The sequence below is a fragment of the Gymnodraco acuticeps genome, unplaced genomic scaffold (assembly GCF_902827175.1).
Source record: "Gymnodraco acuticeps unplaced genomic scaffold, fGymAcu1.1, whole genome shotgun sequence".
NCBI classification, from domain to species: Eukaryota; Metazoa; Chordata; class Actinopteri; order Perciformes; family Bathydraconidae; genus Gymnodraco; species Gymnodraco acuticeps.
The window spans coordinates 56,371-77,311 of NW_022990008.1; the positions used below are offsets into that span (position 1 = coordinate 56,371).

General features: G+C 38.6%; 1 protein-coding gene across 1 annotated transcript in view; it reads left to right on the forward strand.

Annotated features, from left to right (window-relative positions):
• Nucleotides 1-20,941, forward strand: part of fam135b (family with sequence similarity 135 member B) — a 78,205-nt gene that overhangs the window by 41,429 nt on the left and 15,835 nt on the right. The window contains 6 exon segments of the mRNA XM_034213046.1: nt 2,005-2,050; nt 2,052-2,132; nt 15,494-15,650; nt 16,107-16,156; nt 17,589-17,744; nt 20,638-20,711. Coding sequence (XP_034068937.1) covers nt 2,005-2,050; nt 2,052-2,132; nt 15,494-15,650; nt 16,107-16,156; nt 17,589-17,744; nt 20,638-20,711 — 564 coding nt within the window.

Below are 20,941 nucleotides of genomic sequence, written 5' to 3' on the forward strand. Positions count from 1 at the left end.
ATGTGTTTTAACCACACACACCTATATATACACACACACACGCGATTTAAACGCAGACTTGTGTTCCTCCATGTTTCGCTGTTATTGTTTCACTGAGCGGACCCGCGATTTTGTTTCAAACGCTTTTTTGGTCCAGATCTGCGGCGCTAGGTTTTGTGGGCTGTGATGATTCGGCTGTACCTTTAGTAATGAATATTAAATGTTGAGAGGAAATCTTTCCACCAATAATTCCAATAAGTAATCCAAAATGTATTCACTTCAGGTTTACGAAAGTAACTGTAATCAGATTACTCGTTTTTCAAATGTAACGCGAGCTGAATACAGTTACTTGATTTTTGTATTCTGATTACGTAACGCCGTTACATGTATTCCGTTACAACCCAACCCTGCCTGTATGTATTATTATTATTATGTTCTGACCCTAACCCTTTTTGCAGCCATAGGAATAGAGATTATTGTCCTGGATATTAACAGTCTATTCCCAAATTAAGAATCTATAAATGTCTCTATTTTCAAATACAGAGGATGCTTAAGCCGCTAACATTAGCATAACATGATAGCATCCATGACAGCCACGATTGCATTCGTCTTAAACATGTTTTTTTTAAATGTACACCGTTACAGTCACATACAAGTGTTACCTAGTTAGTTAATGATGTCCTAGTTGAAGTCCTTTAAGTAAGACTAGGTTAAGAAGTAAGCTAGTCAGAACTACTAACAAATGTAGCTTGCATCAAGATAAACCACGTTAAAGCAATTCCTCAATGCTTGACCTTCACACTTCCCATTTACACAGGTTTAACTTAAAGTTATCTGACAGACGTCATGTGCCTATAGCTGAAAGTGCTGAGTCTAAGGACTATTGCTATCAGAGGTTTAATAAAGAATCAAACTTGAAATTAATCACTAGCAGTCTTTGTGTAACATCTATTTGCAATCATATCCATAATTAAGAAAACAAACTCAAGTAAATTAAATACTTGAACAGCTTTTTCCCCTCAGTCCTATTTGTATTTGGCAAACACAATGAAGAATGTATCCGTTAACTGATTCAATAGATCGTTTTTCAAACACTTAACTGATTAATTCATCCGTCATTATCATATCACCAGCGTTTAGCCGTGCATTACATAGATTACAGCAGCACTTGATTGATTGGAACAGTACCAGCTTGCGGTCTCTCAGTGTATCTGTCTTCCTACACACGCAAACACACACACACACACACACACACACACACACACCACACACACACACACACACACACACACACACACACACACACACACACACACACACACACACACACACCACAACACACACACTAACCTCTGGCTGGAAGAGAACTGTCTGCTCCATATCTTCTCTTCATAACTAGACTTAAAATCCAACTGTACATTTTACATTCATATTCTATTTAGTATTATATAATCCATTCTTGCACAATAATATCCTGCATTATATTTGTTACTGGAAATGTGTATTTCCACATAATACAAATCCACATGTATATCTTTTTTTATTTTTTTATTTGTTATCTTTTAATTTTTTTACTTATTAAATGCTATTTTATTTCTATTTCTGAAATATATTGACTGTTTATTTCTGTTTTTCTTATTCATTGCATTTTGTTCGTTATGCTGTCCATCTATCTATCCATCCATCCATCTATCCATGCATCTATCTATCTATCCATCCATCCATCTATCCATCCATCTATCTATCTATCTATCTATCTATCATATCCATCCATCCATCCATCCATCCATCCATCCATCCATCCATCCATCCATCCATCCATCCATCCATCCATCCATCCATCCATCCATCCATCCATCCATCCATCCATCTATCTATCTATCTATCTATCTATCTATCTATCTATCTATCTATCCATCTATCTATCTATCCATCTATCCATCCATCCATCCATCCATCCATCCATCCATCTATCCATCCATCTATCTATCTATCTATCTAATGGTTTGTCCTCTCTCTCTGCAGCTTTGCTCGTCCAGGGAAAGGCTCCTGGCTGGGAAAGGTTCGCCCGAGAGGTCCCGAGCGACCCGTCTGCCATGTCGGTGGAGAACCTTGTGTTCGGAGCGGGATACTGCAAACCTGTCCTCTCTGAGGTATGTTAACCTTTCAGCAAATAGGAAGCCACACACAGTCAGAGCCGATTTGTCTCACAACGCTGATAACAGCTCCAAATGCTCCAGTCTCAGCTCCCTATTTATATACCCAAGCAAGCCGCTAAATGCCAAGCGATGACGTAAACATGATCTGGGTTTTAGGGACAGAGGCCGTTGGATTTATCTGTGATTTGTTTTCGCCATGTTCCCCAGAAGCAACAGGATTCAGCCCAGACAGATCTGGATTACTGACTCTGGACCAGTTTGTCCTTCAGTATCTCTCATTTGTTGGGGCTCGGTGGAGACTTGAGGCTTAAAGAGCAGAGGCCAGCACAGATTACTGGATGCACTGCAGCTCTTTGTAATATCTGATGAACCTGCCCAGGCATGCAGGCTCCAGGCTGAGCATCTGGAAGTGATAGCCGCTCTCTCTGAAAATATTGTGGAGCCTTCCTCTCGGGCCTCGTGTGACCATTTACTGTACAATTAGGTTGCACAATTGCATGATGACAGAAATGATAATAGGATTACTGTTATCATGATTAATAATCATGGTGTGTCTGCTTTTTTAGGAACCACATTATGTTATGGCCCTTGCGGTCACTGCAGTTGCTTACAGTGTTTCGCAAGTAACAGTATGTGGATTATCTGTTGTTGGTAATATATGGATGTATATAATTATTTTAGGAAGCTTCTCAGAACAACCTTGGCACATTGAGTGGTTTGAAACCAAAGTGACGTTCATTCGGTTTGAGGAAGTGAAAAATGATTCTGCGTGATGTCGCTGAATCAGAATTTCCAGTTTTTCTACAGTGACTCTCTGCATCCAAAGTTTGTACAACATTCAGTACAAATAGCTTTTCCGAGAAAACTAACAGCTAACTTAAAGGCGGGGTAGGTAAGTTTGAGAAACCGGCTCGAGATACACTTGTTGTTATATTCCATGGAATGCTCTTAACATCCCGATAGCAATGAATATCTTAAGTGCTTTGACAATAAATCCATAAAGAATATCAAGCCGTAGCGCTGTAAAAAGCACGACCAATCACCTGAGCCGGCCCGGCTAAAGTAACTGGATGGCCTACCTGCCTGTCAGCCTTCCATCTGGGCACAAACTTATCTCGTGCCCTCATTGGTCATGTGCGCGTTCGTGTGTTGGAGGAGGGGCTCTGAGAGGAAGTGGCAGATTTTCTCCGGTCGTGTATTTTCAAATTCTAGCGCACTCAAGCTAGTTTCTCAAACTTACATACCCTACCTTTAAGTCAGTTGGTCTGGAGTTAAAGGAATAGAAATACATCTATTCAAAAGTAATCCAGGATGTCACATTTATGTTTCAGTTTTCTTCAATATTCCTGGATCAGTTTAACAATTATTAACAATTTGTTTTAAAGTTGTGAGTTGCCTCTCCTTTGAATATGTGCATTGCAGGAAATTACAGTGTCCTTAATCCATAGCATTTAGTAATTCTAGAAAAGTTATACATACTGTATGTTGTCACAAAAGAAAGTCAACCTAAATAAACAGTATGCATACATTTAATGTTGGTCAATGTTCACTTTTTCTTTCACAAATTCAAAATGCATATAACAAAAAGGGGGTTTTACAGCTAGATTTACATTCAAGCTTATGTTTTTTAACCCTGCTGCTAAAACACTAAACTAGGATATTAGTATGAAGACCTTTCTTTTCAGAATCCGACTGCTTATGATTTGGAACACAGCTAAAGTGTCCACAAATAACACATTCATAATCAGGTGGATTTATTTTGCTTACTTTGGGTGCTATTAAGTACAAAATCTGCTTGAGTGTGTAGTCGTATGGCCTTGGGACACAGCTGTAGTCTTTATGAAAAAAAGCCTTGCTTGGCCTATTTTCTGCACTGCTGCAATGTTTTGTTGCACATATTTTTATTCCATTTTCCTTATTATTGCAATATATCTTAATCGAATCGTCTCGTCTGTCTCTTCTTGTCTTTGCCAATTATTTTAACTTGTGTACAGATGTTAAATCGTCCAATTTCCTCCGTCTTTTTATAATCTCTTAGTCTCTGTGGACGTCACAGTCTGCACTGTAAATCTTAATGAGCGCCATGTTCGCCCCCCTCCCAACACTCCTCCTGGTTTTTACTCCCACCCCTGGTTGGGCACTTTAATAAGCTCTGCGTTTAGCCAGGCGGGGGGTTCCCTTTGATCCCAGTAATGAGTTCTGCTCACAAGCGCCACGTACCACATAGCTGCAGGTGAAATGTTCCCAAAAAACGCCGCCTCCTCCTTCACCTTCATTTATTTCGAGCGTTTCACCTGAGGCTACGCTACGTTTTCAGCACTTTCTCCTTCAACACCACAGCGTTTCCTCAAAGTGTTATGTCGTTATTTCTGAAGAAAAAAATAAATCACAGGTTGTGGAATCCCATTGATATCAGATGTTACATCTCAGAAGGGAGGAAAACGTTCCCTTTGAGGTATAAAAGGGAGGTTTGAGGGATAAATAATGCTTTTGGAAGAGAGACTCCTGAGTGTATTTAGTGTTTTGTGGAAATAAATCATTATTTTGAAGATATAGACGACTTGTGTACAAACAGGGTTAAGAAACAAAGAACATATTATGGTGGTTTCTTATTTTCAATTTCGTTCACTTGTTCAGGTGATTGTTGTGATTTTTTCTAAAGAGGATATAGTCGGCTGATGTTCAGGTGTATATCAGTATGTAGTGCCTCTACTTTAAAGAGTCCTCTCCTGCTGATGTTCAGGTGTATATCAGTATGTAGTGTCTCTACTTTAAAGAGTCCTCTCCTGCTGATGTTCAGGTGTATATCAGTATGTAGTGCCTCTACTTTAAAGAGTCCTCTCCTGCTGATGTTCAGGTGTATATCAGTATGTAGTGTCTCTACTTTAAAGAGTCCTCTCCTGCTGATGTTCAGGTGTATATCAGTATGTAGTGTTTCTACTTTAAAGAGTCCTCTCCTGCTGATGTTCAGGTGTATATCAGTATGTAGTGTCTCTACTTTAAAGAGTCCTCTCCTGCTGATGTTCAGGTGTATATCAGTATGTAGTGTCTCTACTTTTAAAGAGTCCTCTCCTGCTGATGTTCAGGTGTATATCAGTATGTAGTGTCCTCTACTTTAAAGAGTCCTCTCCTGCTGATGTTCAGGTGTATATCAGTATGTAGTGTCTCTACTTTAAAGAGTCCTCTCCATGCTGATGTTCAGGTGTATATCAGTACTAGTGTCTCTACTTTAAAGAGTCCTCTCCTGCTGATGTTCAGGTATGTATCAGTATGTAGTGTCTCTACTTTAAAGAGTCCTCTCCTGCTGATGTTCAGGTGTATATCAGTATGTAGTGTCTCTACTTTAAAGAGTCCTCTCCTGCTGATGTTCAGGTGTATATCAGTATGTAGAGTCTCTACTTTAAAGAGTCCTCTCCTGCTGATGTTCAGGTATGTATCAGTATGTAGTGTCTCTACTTTAAAGAGTCCTCTCCTGCTGATGTTCAGGTGTATATCAGTATGTAGTGTCTCTACTTTAAAGAGTCCTCTCCTGCTGATGTTCAGGTGTATATCAGTATGTAGTGTCTCTACTTTAAAGAGTCCTCTCCTGCTGATGTTCAGGTGTATATCAGTATGTAGTGTCTCTACTTTAAAGAGTCCCTTCTCCTGCTGATGTTCAGGTGTATATCAGTATGTAGTGTCTCTACTTTAAAGAGTCCTCTCCTGCTGATGTTCAGGTGTATATCAGTATGTAGTGTCTCTACTTTAAAGAGTCCTCTCCTGCTGATGTTCAGGTGTATATCAGTATGTAGTGTCTCTACTTTAAAGAGTCCTCTCCTGCTGATGTTCAGGTGTATATCAGTATGTAGTGTCTCTACTTTAAAGAGTCCTCTCCTGCTGATGTTCAGGTGTATATCAGTATGTAGTGTCTCTACTTTAAAGAGTCCTCTCCTGCTGATGTTCAGGTGTATATCAGTATGTAGTGTCTCTAATTTAAAGAGTCCTCTCCTGCTGATGTTCAGGTGTATATCAGTATGTAGTGTCTCTACTTTAAAGAGTCCTCTCCTGCTGATGTTCAGGTGTATATCAGTATGTAATGTCTCTACTTTAAAGAGTCCTCTCCTGCTGATGTTCAGGTGTATATCAGTATGTAGTGTCTCTACTTTAAAGAGTCCTCTCCTGCTGATGTTCAGGTGTATATCAGTATGTAGTGTCTCTACTTTAAAGAGTCCTCTCCTGCTGATGTTCAGGTGTATATCAGTATGTAGTGTCTCTACTTTAAAGAGTCCTCTCCTGCTAATGTTCAGGTGTATATCAGTATGTAGTGTCTCTACTTTAAAGAGTCCTCTCCTGCTGATGTTCAGGTGTATATCAGTGTGTAGTGTCTCTACTTTAAAGAGTCCTCTCCTGCTGATGTTCAGGTGTATATCAGTATGTAGTGTCTCTACTTTAAAGAGTCCTCTCCTGCTGATGTTCAGGTGTATATCAGTATGTAGTGTCTCTACTTTAAAGAGTTCTCTCCTGCTGATGTTCAGGTGTATATCAGTATGTAGTGTCTCTACTTTAAAGAGTCCTCTCCTGCTGATGTTAGGGTGTATATCAGTATGTAGTGTCTCTACTTTAAAGAGTCCTCTCCTGCTGATGTTCAGGTGTATATCAGTATGTAGTGTCTCTACTTTAAAGAGTCCTCTCCTGCTGATGTTCAGGTGTATATCAGTATGTAGTGTCTCTACTTTAAAGAGTCCTCTCCTGCTAATGTTCAGGTGTATATCAGTATGTAGTGTCTCTACTTTAAAGAGTCCTCTCCTGCTGATGTTCAGGTGTATATCAGTGTGTAGTGTCTCTACTTTAAGAGTCCTCTCCTGCTGATGTTCAGGTGTATATCAGTATGTAGTGTCTCTACTTTAAAGAGTCCTCTCCTGCTGATATTCAGGTGTGTATCAGTATGTAGTGTCTCTACTTTAAAGAGCCCTCTCCTGCTGATGTTCAGGTGTATATCAGTATGTAGTGTCTCTACTTTAAAGAGTCCTCTCCTGCTGATGTTCAGGTGTATATCAGTATGTAGTGTCTCTACTTTAAAGAGTCCTCTCCTGCTGATGTTCAGGTGTATATCAGTATGTAGTGTCCTCTACTTTAAAGAGTCCTCTCCTGCTGATGTTCAGGTGTATATCAGTATGTAGTGTCTCTACTTTAAAGAGTCCTCTCCTGCTGATGTTCAGGTGTATATCAGTATGTAGTGTCTCTACTTTAAAGAGTGCTCTCCTGCTGATGTTCAGGTGTATATCAGTATGTAGTGTCTCTACTTTAAAGAGTCCTCTCCTGCTGATGTTCAGGTGTATATCAGTATGTAGTGTCTCTACTTTAAAGAGTCCTCTCCTGCTGATGTTCAGGTGTATATTAGTATGTAGTGTCTCTACTTTAAAAGAGTCCTCTCCTGCTAATGTTCAGGTGTACATCAGTATGTAGTGTCTCTACTTTAAAAGAGTCCTCTCCTGCTGATGTTCAGGTGTATATCAGTGTGTAGTGTCTCTACTTTAAAGAGTCCTCTCCTGCTGATGTTCAGGTGTATCAGTATGTAGTGTCTCTACTTTAAAGAGTCCTCTCTGCTGATGTTTCAGGTGTATATCAGTATGTAGTGTCTCTACTTTAAAGAGTCCTCTCCTGCTGATGTTCAGGTGTATATCAGTATGTAGTGTATCTACTTTAAAGAGTCCTCTCCTGCTGATGTTCAGGTGTATATCAGTATGTAGTGTCTCTACTTTAAAGAGTCCTCTCCTGCTGATGTTCAGGTGTATATCAGTATGTAGTGTCTCTACTTTAAAGAGTCCTCTCCTGCTGATGTTCAGGTGTATATCAGTATGTAGTGTCTCTACTTTAAAGAGTCCTCTCCTGCTGATGTTCAGGTGTATATCAGTATGTAGTGTCTCTACTTTAAAGAGTCCTCTCCTGCTGATGTTCAGGTGTATATCAGTATGTAGTGTCTCTACTTTAAAGAGTCCTCTCCTGCTGATGTTCAGGTGTATATCAGTATGTAGTGTCTCTACTTTAAAGAGTCCTCTCCGGCTGATGTTCAGGTGTATATCAGTATGTAGTGTCTCTACTTTAAAGAGTCCTCTCCTGCTGATGTTCAGGTGTATATCAGTATGTAGTGTCTCTACTTTAAAGAGTCCTCTCCTGCTGATGTTCAGGTGTATATCAGTATGTAGTGTCTCTACTTTAAAGAGTCCTCTCCTGCTGATGTTCAGGTGTATATCAGTATGTAGTGTCTCTACTTTAAAGAGTCCTCTCCTGCTGATGTTCAGGTGTATATCAGTTATGTAGTGTCTCTACTTTAAAGAGTCCTCTCCTGCTGATGTTCAGGTGTATATCAGTATGTAGTGTCTCTACTTTAAAGAGTCCTCTCCTGCTGATGTTCAGGTGTATATCAGTATGTAGTGTCTCTACATGTCTCCATGCTTTAATGTTCAAAAAGCTCGTTATTGTTCTCATGCTGTCTGTGCTGCAGCACCTCTTTTCACCCTCTGTCTGAAACCAGAGTCCAGTCTGCTCCGATTGGTTAGCTTGCCGGCTCTGTTGTGATTGGTCGACCTCTTAGAGATCTTTTTTTTCTCACGAAACTGTGTCTCAGGGCTTCTTAACATTTAAAAACCTATGAATGTGTCATACTCATTTAACGGGAAGAAACTCAGCTAACTGACGATACAAACAATTTTTACCGAAACAAAACACAAGTCTCACAAGAAGTGTCTAAATGAGCCCTGAGCGGAAAAATGCTCCCGCACTTAGCACAGAACTCTAGGTATAAATACTTTATTACTTATCGGATCTGCACAAACAAGCTGAGATTCCACAGATTCCAGAAATATAAGTATCATCACTGAGTGATCAGAACTTGCGGCATGGCAAGCAAATACAGACATCACACGACGTAGCTTTAGGTAGCCAACACGGCAATATGTCTTACCTTTTGTCATTCCGATCAAAAGTCGTGTTCAATGGCATCAAAACGAGAAAAACGTGGCTGAAGGTTAATCCATAGGTTTTTTTTCAGTTGTTTTTTTGTTGTTGTCTGAGATAGGAATGTCTCTTTTTGTTATTGTAATGTCCATGTTTTGTGTCTGTAGCCTGTACAATAAAAAAATAAAATAAAAAATCCATAGGTTAATCCAATGTGTCTGTCACTTTGAAAAAATTACTGATAATCCATAATTCAATTTTTATGTCAAAAACGGAGTTTTCATATTAGCTGCTGATAGCTCCCAGAGTGTATGACAGCTTCCTGTTTTGGGTATTCTGGCTACGCATCACTCTCACTCCTTATTTGTTAGTGTGAGTGTGTGTGTGTGTGTGTGTGTGTGTGTGGAACTTCCCCTCGATTCTATTGGCTCTAACGGTTAAAAAGAGACGTCAATCATCAAAATCGACCGAGGGGTTCCAGAGATATGGAAAATCCACCCAAATGACCCCAGAAGTGTTTTCTTTTTGTTGCTAAACCTCTCTAAAAAGGTCACATTTCAATTGTTTTGCATTCTTCTTGATACAGGGTACTTATTATATGTTGTAGTTTGGATTCCTAAAGCTTTTAGTCTACCATCCCATCATTCAAGGCTGGTTTTCACTATAAGTCATGTTTTATTTTTGGACGGTCACTATCATTTACATTTATTTACTATGTTCAATCTGAATTTACTTTAAAATAAAAAACATCTATATAGATTTTGACCCTTCTACATCCAACTCACAGGTTTATCATGGCTTATTATTAATTTACCCCTTTTAGAATTGAAGATATGGTCATTTGTTCTGGAAATGTCATTTTTCGAACCAGAGAACTGAAAAACAGGTTCGGGGCTGAACAGGTTGAAGATGAAATGAAAGGGCTTTAATTAGATATGTAGCCCTGAAACTCTCCTGTAGTGTCGTAGAATTGCTGATGAAGTCCACGGTATAAATTGGATTTGAGTCCCCTTTGATAATAAGTATTAATATCACTCTGAAAAAAACGTAAAAACTAAAAGAAAGTCCTGTATCTTATAAAGACAAAAGCCATGTTTTAGTGGGATTTCCATCCAGTGCTAGGAGCTTTACTGTATGTACCATTATTGCTACGAAGAACTGTCAAAATATGCACAAACAGCAGCAAAAGCATAAATCCTCCTGATCCCAGACAATGTCAGCGGCGACATAAACTGTGGTTTTAGGATAATGACTAGTTCATTCTGAAAAATAGTTATTTTTCTCTGCCCCTCGCTCTCAGACTGATCCAGGCAGGCCTCTATAAAAGGCAGAAAGAATTATGAAAGTAAACATACAGATGTTCCTTCCTGGTTCCAGGTATACTGCAGCGCTGCAATTATAGAGCGCTCACAGGTATGATGATAGGGCTGGAGACTCGGAAAATTACAGTACATCCCCAGATACTATTACATGCCTTTTCAAAGCTCCAAACCCTCACTGAAGCTGCGAAAACATCCAGGAGTTTTTGGGTAGCAGGTCAGGGACTAACGTCACATTCAGGATCCATGTTGTGACGGTGATGTGTTCAATGACAGCTCTCTGGGTGAAAGGCCATTAGCGTTTCAATAAAGAGAAATGAGAGACGTGATTATAGTGTCAAGGCTTCTGTGATTTGTGGCTTCTTATACTCGGGGCATATTGGAAATTGCAATATCGAGATCCACTTTATTCCCTTTCTGCAATGTTAGAGAGCCATCTGCTGGAAACACTGTCTATAATACAGAGGCTAACACTCAGAAGCATTAAGGACTGAAGATACATATTATGTAATCATTCATATTTTGGGTTTCTGTGGAGCACCATTTGTAGATGTATATCAGTTAGTCTTCTTATACTAATATGTGGAAAATAAAAAAATATGTTTTTATTATCATATAAACAACAAAAATTGCGGCAAAAGACGAAAAAAAAAAAGGAAAATAAAAGATATTTAACCTAAACATAGAAATAGGATGCCAAAAAAAGATGGAAAATTAAACACACTTGATGAAAATAGTAAATTAAATACAAATTAAATAGAATAAAATTGAATCTACGAGATAAAACCAACAGAATACCACAAAATAAATCCTATTATCTTTTTCCTAGTCCACATTTGTGGTGGAGATTCAAATGCTTTGGACAAAAACGCAGAAAGAATTTTGTGCATTTTCTAGCAATCTGTCTCTGAAGCTTTATCAAAAACAGACAGGTGAAATGGTACCCTCATCATTATTTCTTGTTCCTTGTACTCGTCCAGACAAACAACGACGCCCCTCTCCTCTCTCTGTGTCCACTTCCTGTACTCGTGAACATTTAAAGGTCACAACAGGGATGCGTTACTTCCTTTTCAGCCACGTGCACATATTGATCTGCTTTTACTGCTCGCAGCAAGCTGTGTTTAGGGCCCATTTGTTTCTATTTGATCTCACGAGTAATGATCTTATTCACAGAGTCGGCGACAAGCCTGTACAACTGTAGTTACTTAAAGGTCAAGTATGTGAACATGTCTGTTATTAAGGCAGGTTTTTTAGAGGCTGACATTTCCTCCGTGTCTCGAAGTAGTGGAGTACAAATACTTTGTTACTTAAGTACATTTTTCTGGTATCAGTACTTTACTCCACTACTACTTTGACTTCTTACATTTTGAACCCAAATACCTGTACTTTCTACTTCTTACATGTTGAACTCAAATACCTGTACTTTCTACTTCTTACATGTTGAACACAAATACCTGTACTTTCTACTTCTTACATGTTGAACACAAATACCTGTACTTTCTACTTCTTACATGTTGAACACAAATATCCTGTACTTTCTACTTCTTACATGTTGAACTCAAATACCTGTACTTTCTACTTCTTACATGTTGAACTCAAATACCTGTACTTTCTACTTCTTACATGTTGAACCAAAATACCTGTACTTTCTACTTCTTACATGTTGAACACAAATACCTGTACTTTCTACTTCTTACATGTTGAACACAAATACCTGTACTTTCTACTTCTTACATGTTGAACACAATACCTGTACTTCTACTTCTTACCATGTTGAACTCAAATACCTGTACTTTCTACTTCTCACATGTTGAACACAAATACCTGTACTTTCTACTTCTTACATGTTGAACTCAAATACCTGTACTTTCTACTTCTTACATGTTGAACACAATACCTGTACTTTCTACTTCTTACATGTTGACTCAATACCTGTACTTTCTCTTCTACTTCTTACATGTTTGAACTCAAATACCTGTACTTTCTACTTCTTACATGTTGAACTCAAATACCTGTACTTTCTACTTCTTACATGTTGAACTCAAATACCTGTACTTTCTACTTCTTACATGTTGAACTCAAATACCTGTACTTTCTACTTCTTACATGTTGAACTCAAATACCTGTACTTTCTACTTCTTACATGTTGAACACAAATACCTGTACTTTCTACTTCTTACATGTTGAACTCAAATACCTGTACTTTCTACTTCTTACATGTTGAACTCAAATACCTGTACTTTCTACTTCTTACATGTTGAACACAAATACCTGTACTTTCTACTTCTCACATGTTGAACACAAATACCTGTACTTTCTACTTCTTACATGTTGAACTCAAATACCTGTACTTTCTACTTCTTACATGTTGAACTCAAATACCTGTACTTTCTACTTCTTACATGTTGAACTCAAATACCTGTACTTTCTACTTCTCACATGTTGAACACAAATACCTGTACTTTCTACTTCTTACATGTTGAACACCAAATACCTGTACTTTTCTACTTCTTACATGTTGAACCAATACCTGTACTTTCTACTTCTTACATGTTGAACTCAAATACCTGTACTTTCTACTTCTTACATGTTGAACCTCAAATACTGTACTTTCTACTTCTTACATGTTGAACTCAAATACCTGTACTTTCTACTTCTTACATGTTGAACTCAAATACCTGTACTCTCTACTTCTTACATGTTGAACTCAAATTACCTTGTACTTTCTACTTCTTACATGTTGAACATCAAATACCTGTACTTTCTACTTCTTACATGTTGAACTCAAAGACCTGTACTTTCTACTTCTTACATGTTGGAAAACTCCAAATACCTGTACTTTCTATCTTCTACTTCTTACATGTTGAAACTCAAATACCTGTACTTTCTACTTCTACATGTTGGAACAAAATTACCTGTACTTTCTACGTCTGAGCATGTTGAACTCAAATAACCTGTAATTTCTACTTCTTACATGTTGAACCTCAAATACCTGTACTTTCTACTCTCACAGTGAACTCAATACCTGTACTTTCTACATGTTGAACTCAAATACCTGTACTTTCTACTTCTTACATGTTTGAACACAAATACCTGTACTTTCTACTTCTTACATGTTGAACTCAAATACCTGTACTTTCTACTTCTCACATGTTGAACCCAATACCTGTACTTTCTACTTCTTACATGTTGAACTCAAATACCTGTACTTTCTACTTCTTACATGTTTAAACTCAAATACCTGTACTTTCTACTTCTCACATGTTGAACCCAAATACCTGTACTTTCTACTTCTTACATGTTGAACTCAAATACCTGTACTTACTTCTACTTCTTACATGTTGAACTCAAATACCTGTACTTTCTACTTCTTACATGTTGAAACACAAATACCTGTACTTTCTACTTCTTACATGTTGAACTCAAATACCTGTACTTTCTACTTCTTACATGTTGAACTCAAATACCTGTACTTTCTACTTCTTACATGTTGAACTCAAATACCTGTACTTTCTACTTTCTTACATGTTGAACTCAAATACCTGTACTTTCTACTTCTTACATTTGAACAAATACCTGTACTTTCTAACTTCTTACATGTTGAACACCAAATACCTGTACTTTCTACTTCTTACATGTTGAACTCAAATACCTGTACTTTCTACTTCTACATGTTGAACTCAAATACCTGTACTTTCTACTTCTTACATGTTGAACACAAAATACCTGTACTTTTACTTCTTACATGTTGAACACAAATACCTGTACTTTCTACTTCTTACATTGTTGACACAAATACCTGACTTTCTACTCTGTACATGTTGAACCCAAATACCTGTACTTTCTACTTCTACATGTTGAACCCAAATACCTGTACTTTCTACTTACGTTCTATTTACTATGTTTTGTATTCATCAAACTGACCTGTACTTTCTACTTCTTACATGTTGAACTCAAATACCTGTACTTTCTACTTCTCACATGTTGACACCAAATACCTGTACCTTTTCTACTTCTCACATGTTAACCCAAATACCTGTACTTTCTACTTCTCACTGTTGAACCCAAATACCTGTACTTTCTACTTCTTACATGTTGAACACAAATACCTGTACTTTCTACTTCTTACATGTTGAACCCAAATACCTGTACTTTCTACTTCTTACATGTTGAACACAAATACCTGTACTTTCTACTTCTCACATGTTGAACTCAAATACCTGTACTTTCTACTTCTCACATGTTGAACACAAATACCTGTACTTTCTACTTCTTACATGTTGAACACAAATACCTGTACTTTCTACTTCTCTCATTTTCCAAACAGCTGGTTCCTTTAGTCTGAATGTGTGTTTGATGCGTGATCATTATTCTTTAGAGTCATTGCGTGCCTATTGATTTGAACACGATCCGTGTATCCATCATTTCCTGGTCTTCTCTAAAGAAGAGGGACCAATGGAAACGGTTGTCATGTTGCCGTTGTTCAGCATGGAAACATTCATTAGCTAACAATGACATTATTGTTCTATTAATATAAAGGGAGGTCAGGTACTCTTTAAAACAGCTGCTAGTTATGGGTACTTTTTACTTAAAGGTGGGGTAGGTCATTTTGGAGAAACCAGCTCGAGTGCGCTAGAATTAGAAAATACACAGCCGGAACAAATCTGCCACTTCCTCACAGAGCCCCTCCTCCAACACACACGAACGCGCACATGACCAATGAGGGCACGAGATAAGTTTGTGCCCAGATGGCAGGCTGACAGGCAGGTAGGCCATCCAGTTACTTTAGCCGGGCCGGCTCAAATGATTGGTCGTTATAGCACTACGGCTTCAACAGATGACATTTTTTGTCAAAGCACTGAAGATATTCATTGCTATCGGGATGTTCAGAGCATTCCATGGAATATAACAAAAAGTGTATCTCGAGCCGGTTTCTCAAACTTACCCACCCCACCTTTAAGTACATTTCAAAGCCTCTTTACTTTTACTTGAGTAAAGACGTTTAGTCAGTGCTTCTACTTTTACCAGAGTATTTTTAAACACGAGTATCTGTACTTCTACTTGAGTAAAGGATGTGTGGACTGTACTCTCTGTGTGCAGGGCAGCTTCTATGTGGCCAGTGAGCACTGCCTGCAGAGAGCTCACTCGTGGCACCGCAGGCTGTGCCGCCTCCTGCTGGCGGCTCTCGACGGTCTGACCTCGTACCACTCTGCTCTGAGGAAGGAGATCCCAACGCTGCAGCACACTCTGCACTCAGGTGACCATGATAGATATGATTACTTGTCTTTAAAACATTTCAACATGTTTTCAAATTCAATTAAAATGCCTGAAATCCCTCTATACAGAAGTATGATCAACTTATTGCCTTTACATACATCAATCCTGGTCATGGTTAGAAGCAGTGGTCACATTGTTTTCTTCAGTAAAAGTACAATTTAAAAAAGTGTAATAATATCATTAATAATAAGATTTACACATTATATTATAATGATTTCTTTTCCACCACTGGTTAACATCACGAAATTTAATGTTACGGCCTTCAATAAAGTCATTTCATTTTTATGGTTTTACTATTCAATACTATTTCTGTGTGCTTTTGAATTCAAGACCTTTAGTTCCGTTTTAATAAGTGTTAATATCAAAATACAATAAATATGACTGTCTTTAAATCACAGTGTCCTTTGCAATAAACTATTTTCAATTTTCTCCCCAGAGGAGCTTCCTGTAGAAGAAACTCTGAGTCGCCTCACACAGGAGTTACAGGTACGTTCATTCAACACCTTAAAGCCTCTTTAGTGGCCTGCGAGGAAGTTAGATGATAACTTTATTTGAACATTGTTTTCTGTAATCATTTGAACCTATATTGTTATCCTGTTTTTTCAGTTTTCAAATTGAAAGTAAAGAAAATGTTTGGTTTACCGTGCAAAAATACGTTTCTCTAAGCTGTACGACAGAATATTTAGACAGCTTCGCCATTGTTATAGGTTTAAGGCAGGGGTCGGCAACCCGCGGCTCTTTAAGCCCTCTGCTCTGGCTCCCTTGAGCTTAGACATAGGAAATACAATAAAAGTATTTGTAGGACTATTTAAATGTTGTTGCATGGTTGAAAATGTTTCGTATCTTGTATTTTGAGGTGATACAAAATAAAAACAAAACGGTTTTAATTAAAATATGCGTCACATCCTGCTACGGTCCCGCGCCAGTGCCTTTTCTTGCAGGCGAATAACCTCGGCTCGATGAGCGAACTATGGATACATCAAAGAAAATAAAAGTATCGGAGGAACACAGGGTTTAATTCTGCGTGGTTAGAGTTATCTGCTTTCACAGCAAACGATAATTCAATCAGTTAACTATTTTTAGGGTGCAGCTATAGGTTTTATTTATTTCAAAGTGGGTCAATTTTAATTGTATTTTTTTTCCCTTCAAATGTGCAGAGGACTCCCCAAGTGCTGTGTTGATTTATTTTAAACTAGGCCTGTGTATTCTTTTTTTATTCTCCTTATAAGAATTCTTTGTACTCAATTTTATAATGTAATAAATAATAAATGCAAAAAAACTGTAGTTTGTGTCTATGATATAACAATAAATACAACTTTATAAGCTATCAAATATGTTTTGCGGCTCCAGACAAAACACATTGTTGGAAAAGGGGGCAAAATGGCTCTTTTGGTCCAAAAGGTTGCAGACCCCTGGTTTAAGGGAACAGATATGATCACAATATGTTCTTAGACGAGTAAAAACTTAAAGAAAAATGAATATAATCAGTGGAATTTTTAAATGTGTGGATTGTTGTTTTATTGCTCGATTTTAATGCGACTTTTACTATATTTATTAGTCGTCCTTTTTTTACTACCTCTGTAAAACGACTTTGAGCACCTGTAAAAGCGCTTAAAAAATACATTTATTATTATTAATAATAAGTGAGACATTAAACTTACATTTCTTAAAACACGCGTCAATAAATATTCTTCAGATGTATTTTAGGACTGGTATGATTGCCCTTCTGCTCTAACCAGGGGGTTAGGGTTTATTGATCGATGAGTCCAACATGACTTTTCTAAACTGATCCAGAGTCAGGCAGACTGCAGACTCCACATTGTCTGTAGGATCCCAGAATAGGAGGCTATATTTCAGGAAGTGTGACGCATTCAGTCTGATGTTATCTCTGTTTCTGACCCCTCCGTGTGTCCCTCAGCTGCAGGAGGTCCATGACGGGGTGGCGGAGCAGATCAGCCGGGACGTGAGCCAGCTCTGCTCCCAGCTGGCGGCCCTGTGGAGCAACTTCCTGCTGAACGCTGTGCTCAACCCCCACATCCTGTCCTATCTGGCCCAGGAGCATCACACACTCAGGGTGAGAGGGACTGCATTCACACACACACACACACACACACACACACACACACACACACACACACACACACACACACACACACACACACACACACACACACACACACACACACACACACACACACACACACACACACACACACACACACACACACACACACACACACACACACACACACACACACACACACACACACACACACAAATACCATGTATACATCACTTCAGGGGACATTACATTGACTTACATGCATTTCCTGGAGACTTATCCTAACCTTAACCATAACCAACACATGCCTAACCCTTAACCTTACCCTAATCATAAACCTAACCAAGTCTTCACCCTAAAATAAATGATTCCCCTTATGGGGACCTCCAATTTGTCCCCATAAGGGAAGCCAGTCCCCACACGTGACTGTGTAAACAGATTTAGGTCCCCACAAGTATAGTAATGCTAGACCACACACACACACACACACACACACACACACACACACACTTTTACACATCTATCAGACAACAGGGACGAGCTTTCACACACACTTATACATCTCTCAGACTACAGGGACAGACAGACACACACACACACACACACACACACACACACACAGACTTATACATCTCTCAGACAACAGGGACTGCATCCACACACACACTTATACACATCTCTCAGACTACAGACACACACACACACACACACACACACACACACACACACACACACACTTATACATCTCTCAGACAACAGGGACTGCATCCACACACACACTTATACACATCTCTCAGACTACAGACACACACACACACACACACACACACACACACACACACACACACACACAACACACACACACACACACACACACACACACACACACACACACACACACACACACACACACACACACACACACACACACACACACACACACACACACACACACACACACACACACACACACACACACACACACACACACACACACACACACACACACACACACACACACACACACACACACACGTTTCACTGTCTGGGCCACAAAGTCCTTATTGGAGGGCATTGATGACAGTTATCCTCGGCACCCACACAGAAATGTAAAAATACAACAGAATAAGGAAAATTGTTTCATAGCCATTGTAGGGATGCATATCGTTGACTTTTTTACGATACCGATACCACTGAACGATACCGATACTCAACCGATACTCAACCGATCGTGATACTTTGAAAAGATATCATCCCACAATTACTCCCATGAAGCGCTTTACGATATAGTTAACATGTCAAATGAATATTAAATTCAATTGTGGGACTTCTTGGACCTTTTAGTTCTGAACAAACAATGAAAGATACATAACAAATATGAAGAAACCCGATTATGGAATATCTTTTATAACACCCGCCATCAGGTGTGCCGCGTGAATAGCACATCTTGTCAATGCAAACAGACCGTTATAGCACCGTTATAATTAATGTTAAACCTGAGATTCGACTAGAGAACAAATACATAATAGAATAAAGGTCATGAGATCTCGGCATTGCACAAACAAACAAATCTCCTCTTTAAAATCAACATTTGCCTTCACTGGTGAGAGAAAACAAATCCCATCACAGTTCATTTGTGGGACTTTTACCTTTCTAGTATTGAACAGACAATGACAAATACATAAAATATGAAGAAAAACGATTATGCAATCTAATTTATAACACCCGCCATCACGGGCCACGGACTCACTTTTAAAATTAATTTAAAAGTATCGAAACCGGATCTGATTTCGGTACGGTATACCGTAGCCACCAGTAACCGGTATTTCGGTAACACCGGATACCGGTATGCATCCCTAAGCCGTTGACATTTCAGCTCTGTAAGCAGCTCCTCCAGGAATGTAGTGACCAATATGAAGAAGTGGAGGAAGTATTCACATCCCATGTAAGAAAAAGTGCCCCAAAAGTAGCACACTGAAAATGTTGAGGAATCCAAACCTCCACATTATTAACTATACAAGCAAATTCTGACATTTAAGAAGTTGTAATCATGAATCTTAATTTGTCTTTGTTTTAGAAAGAACATACTGGAGTTGCAATTTCATTTTCATCAACTAAAACAATCTGTATGTGTATTTAATGGTGGTTTAATTCATAACAATTGATCATACTGTATTTTTAAAACGTGTTTGCAAAATCTTAATCCATACAGAAGCTAAAGCGTTATTAGTTACCCTACGAGACGCAGTGTAGTGAGAGTAGAAAGAGGCATTATATAAAATGCTTCCACCATACTGAACTGATCTTAAACAAATAAACAATACAATTTAAACAGCTTTGGTGAGGAAGAAATCTTTACAAACAGAAAACATAGCGTCTTGGCGGAGATAATATTAAACGAAATGATAACATGGACGTCTCGCCCTCAGTCGTTTAAACCCTGCTGAGTAAACTAATACATTTCTAATCACTGAGCTGTTTAATATGAAATGCTTCACAGTGGAGCGGCTCTCTTATGTGGCATTGTTTCGCCTCAGTTGTCTGAAAAATAATGAACACGTTTGCTTTGGTTCTAGATTACCCCGAGGGCACACTGTCATGCCTCCACCCACCAGTGAAGCTAGGATTTCAATTAACACCCATTCTGTAATTATTATGGGCTGGAATTACAGCACAAACAGTGTTCCTGGTGATTTAACACTGGCTGACTCACAAGCATGATGCATGTCTAATTGAAACAACCTTGCATGTTTTTTCACAGAACTGAAGAAGTGATTGAATCCGTGTTTGTGTGCAGAGCTTGAATATCCGACTGTTTTCATAATGTTATGCTGTAATGCCAATAAAGACGAGACTCTGGCTCCACTGATGTGACAATGTTTTGTCTTGTTTCTGGCAAATCCAGGTCAGAAGGTTCTCCGAGGCGTACTTCTTCACAGAACACCCCAAAGAGATATCTCTGACTTTTCAAGAGGAACTGTAAGTATTAGTACGGGAGCCATGAGAGGTCTTTTTTTCTTCTACGATCCATTTCCGAAGTCTGATCTGAAAGCAGTCTCTCCTGTGTTTATGACTTAACAACACGTCAACAAAGGCCATCTTTCTAAATGCAAGTTACAAAATTAAGTCTCACCATTAAGAAAACATAACAATGTCTTAGGATTAAAAGACTAATGTCACAGCAGGATTTGGAAAAACTTGTCCATGCT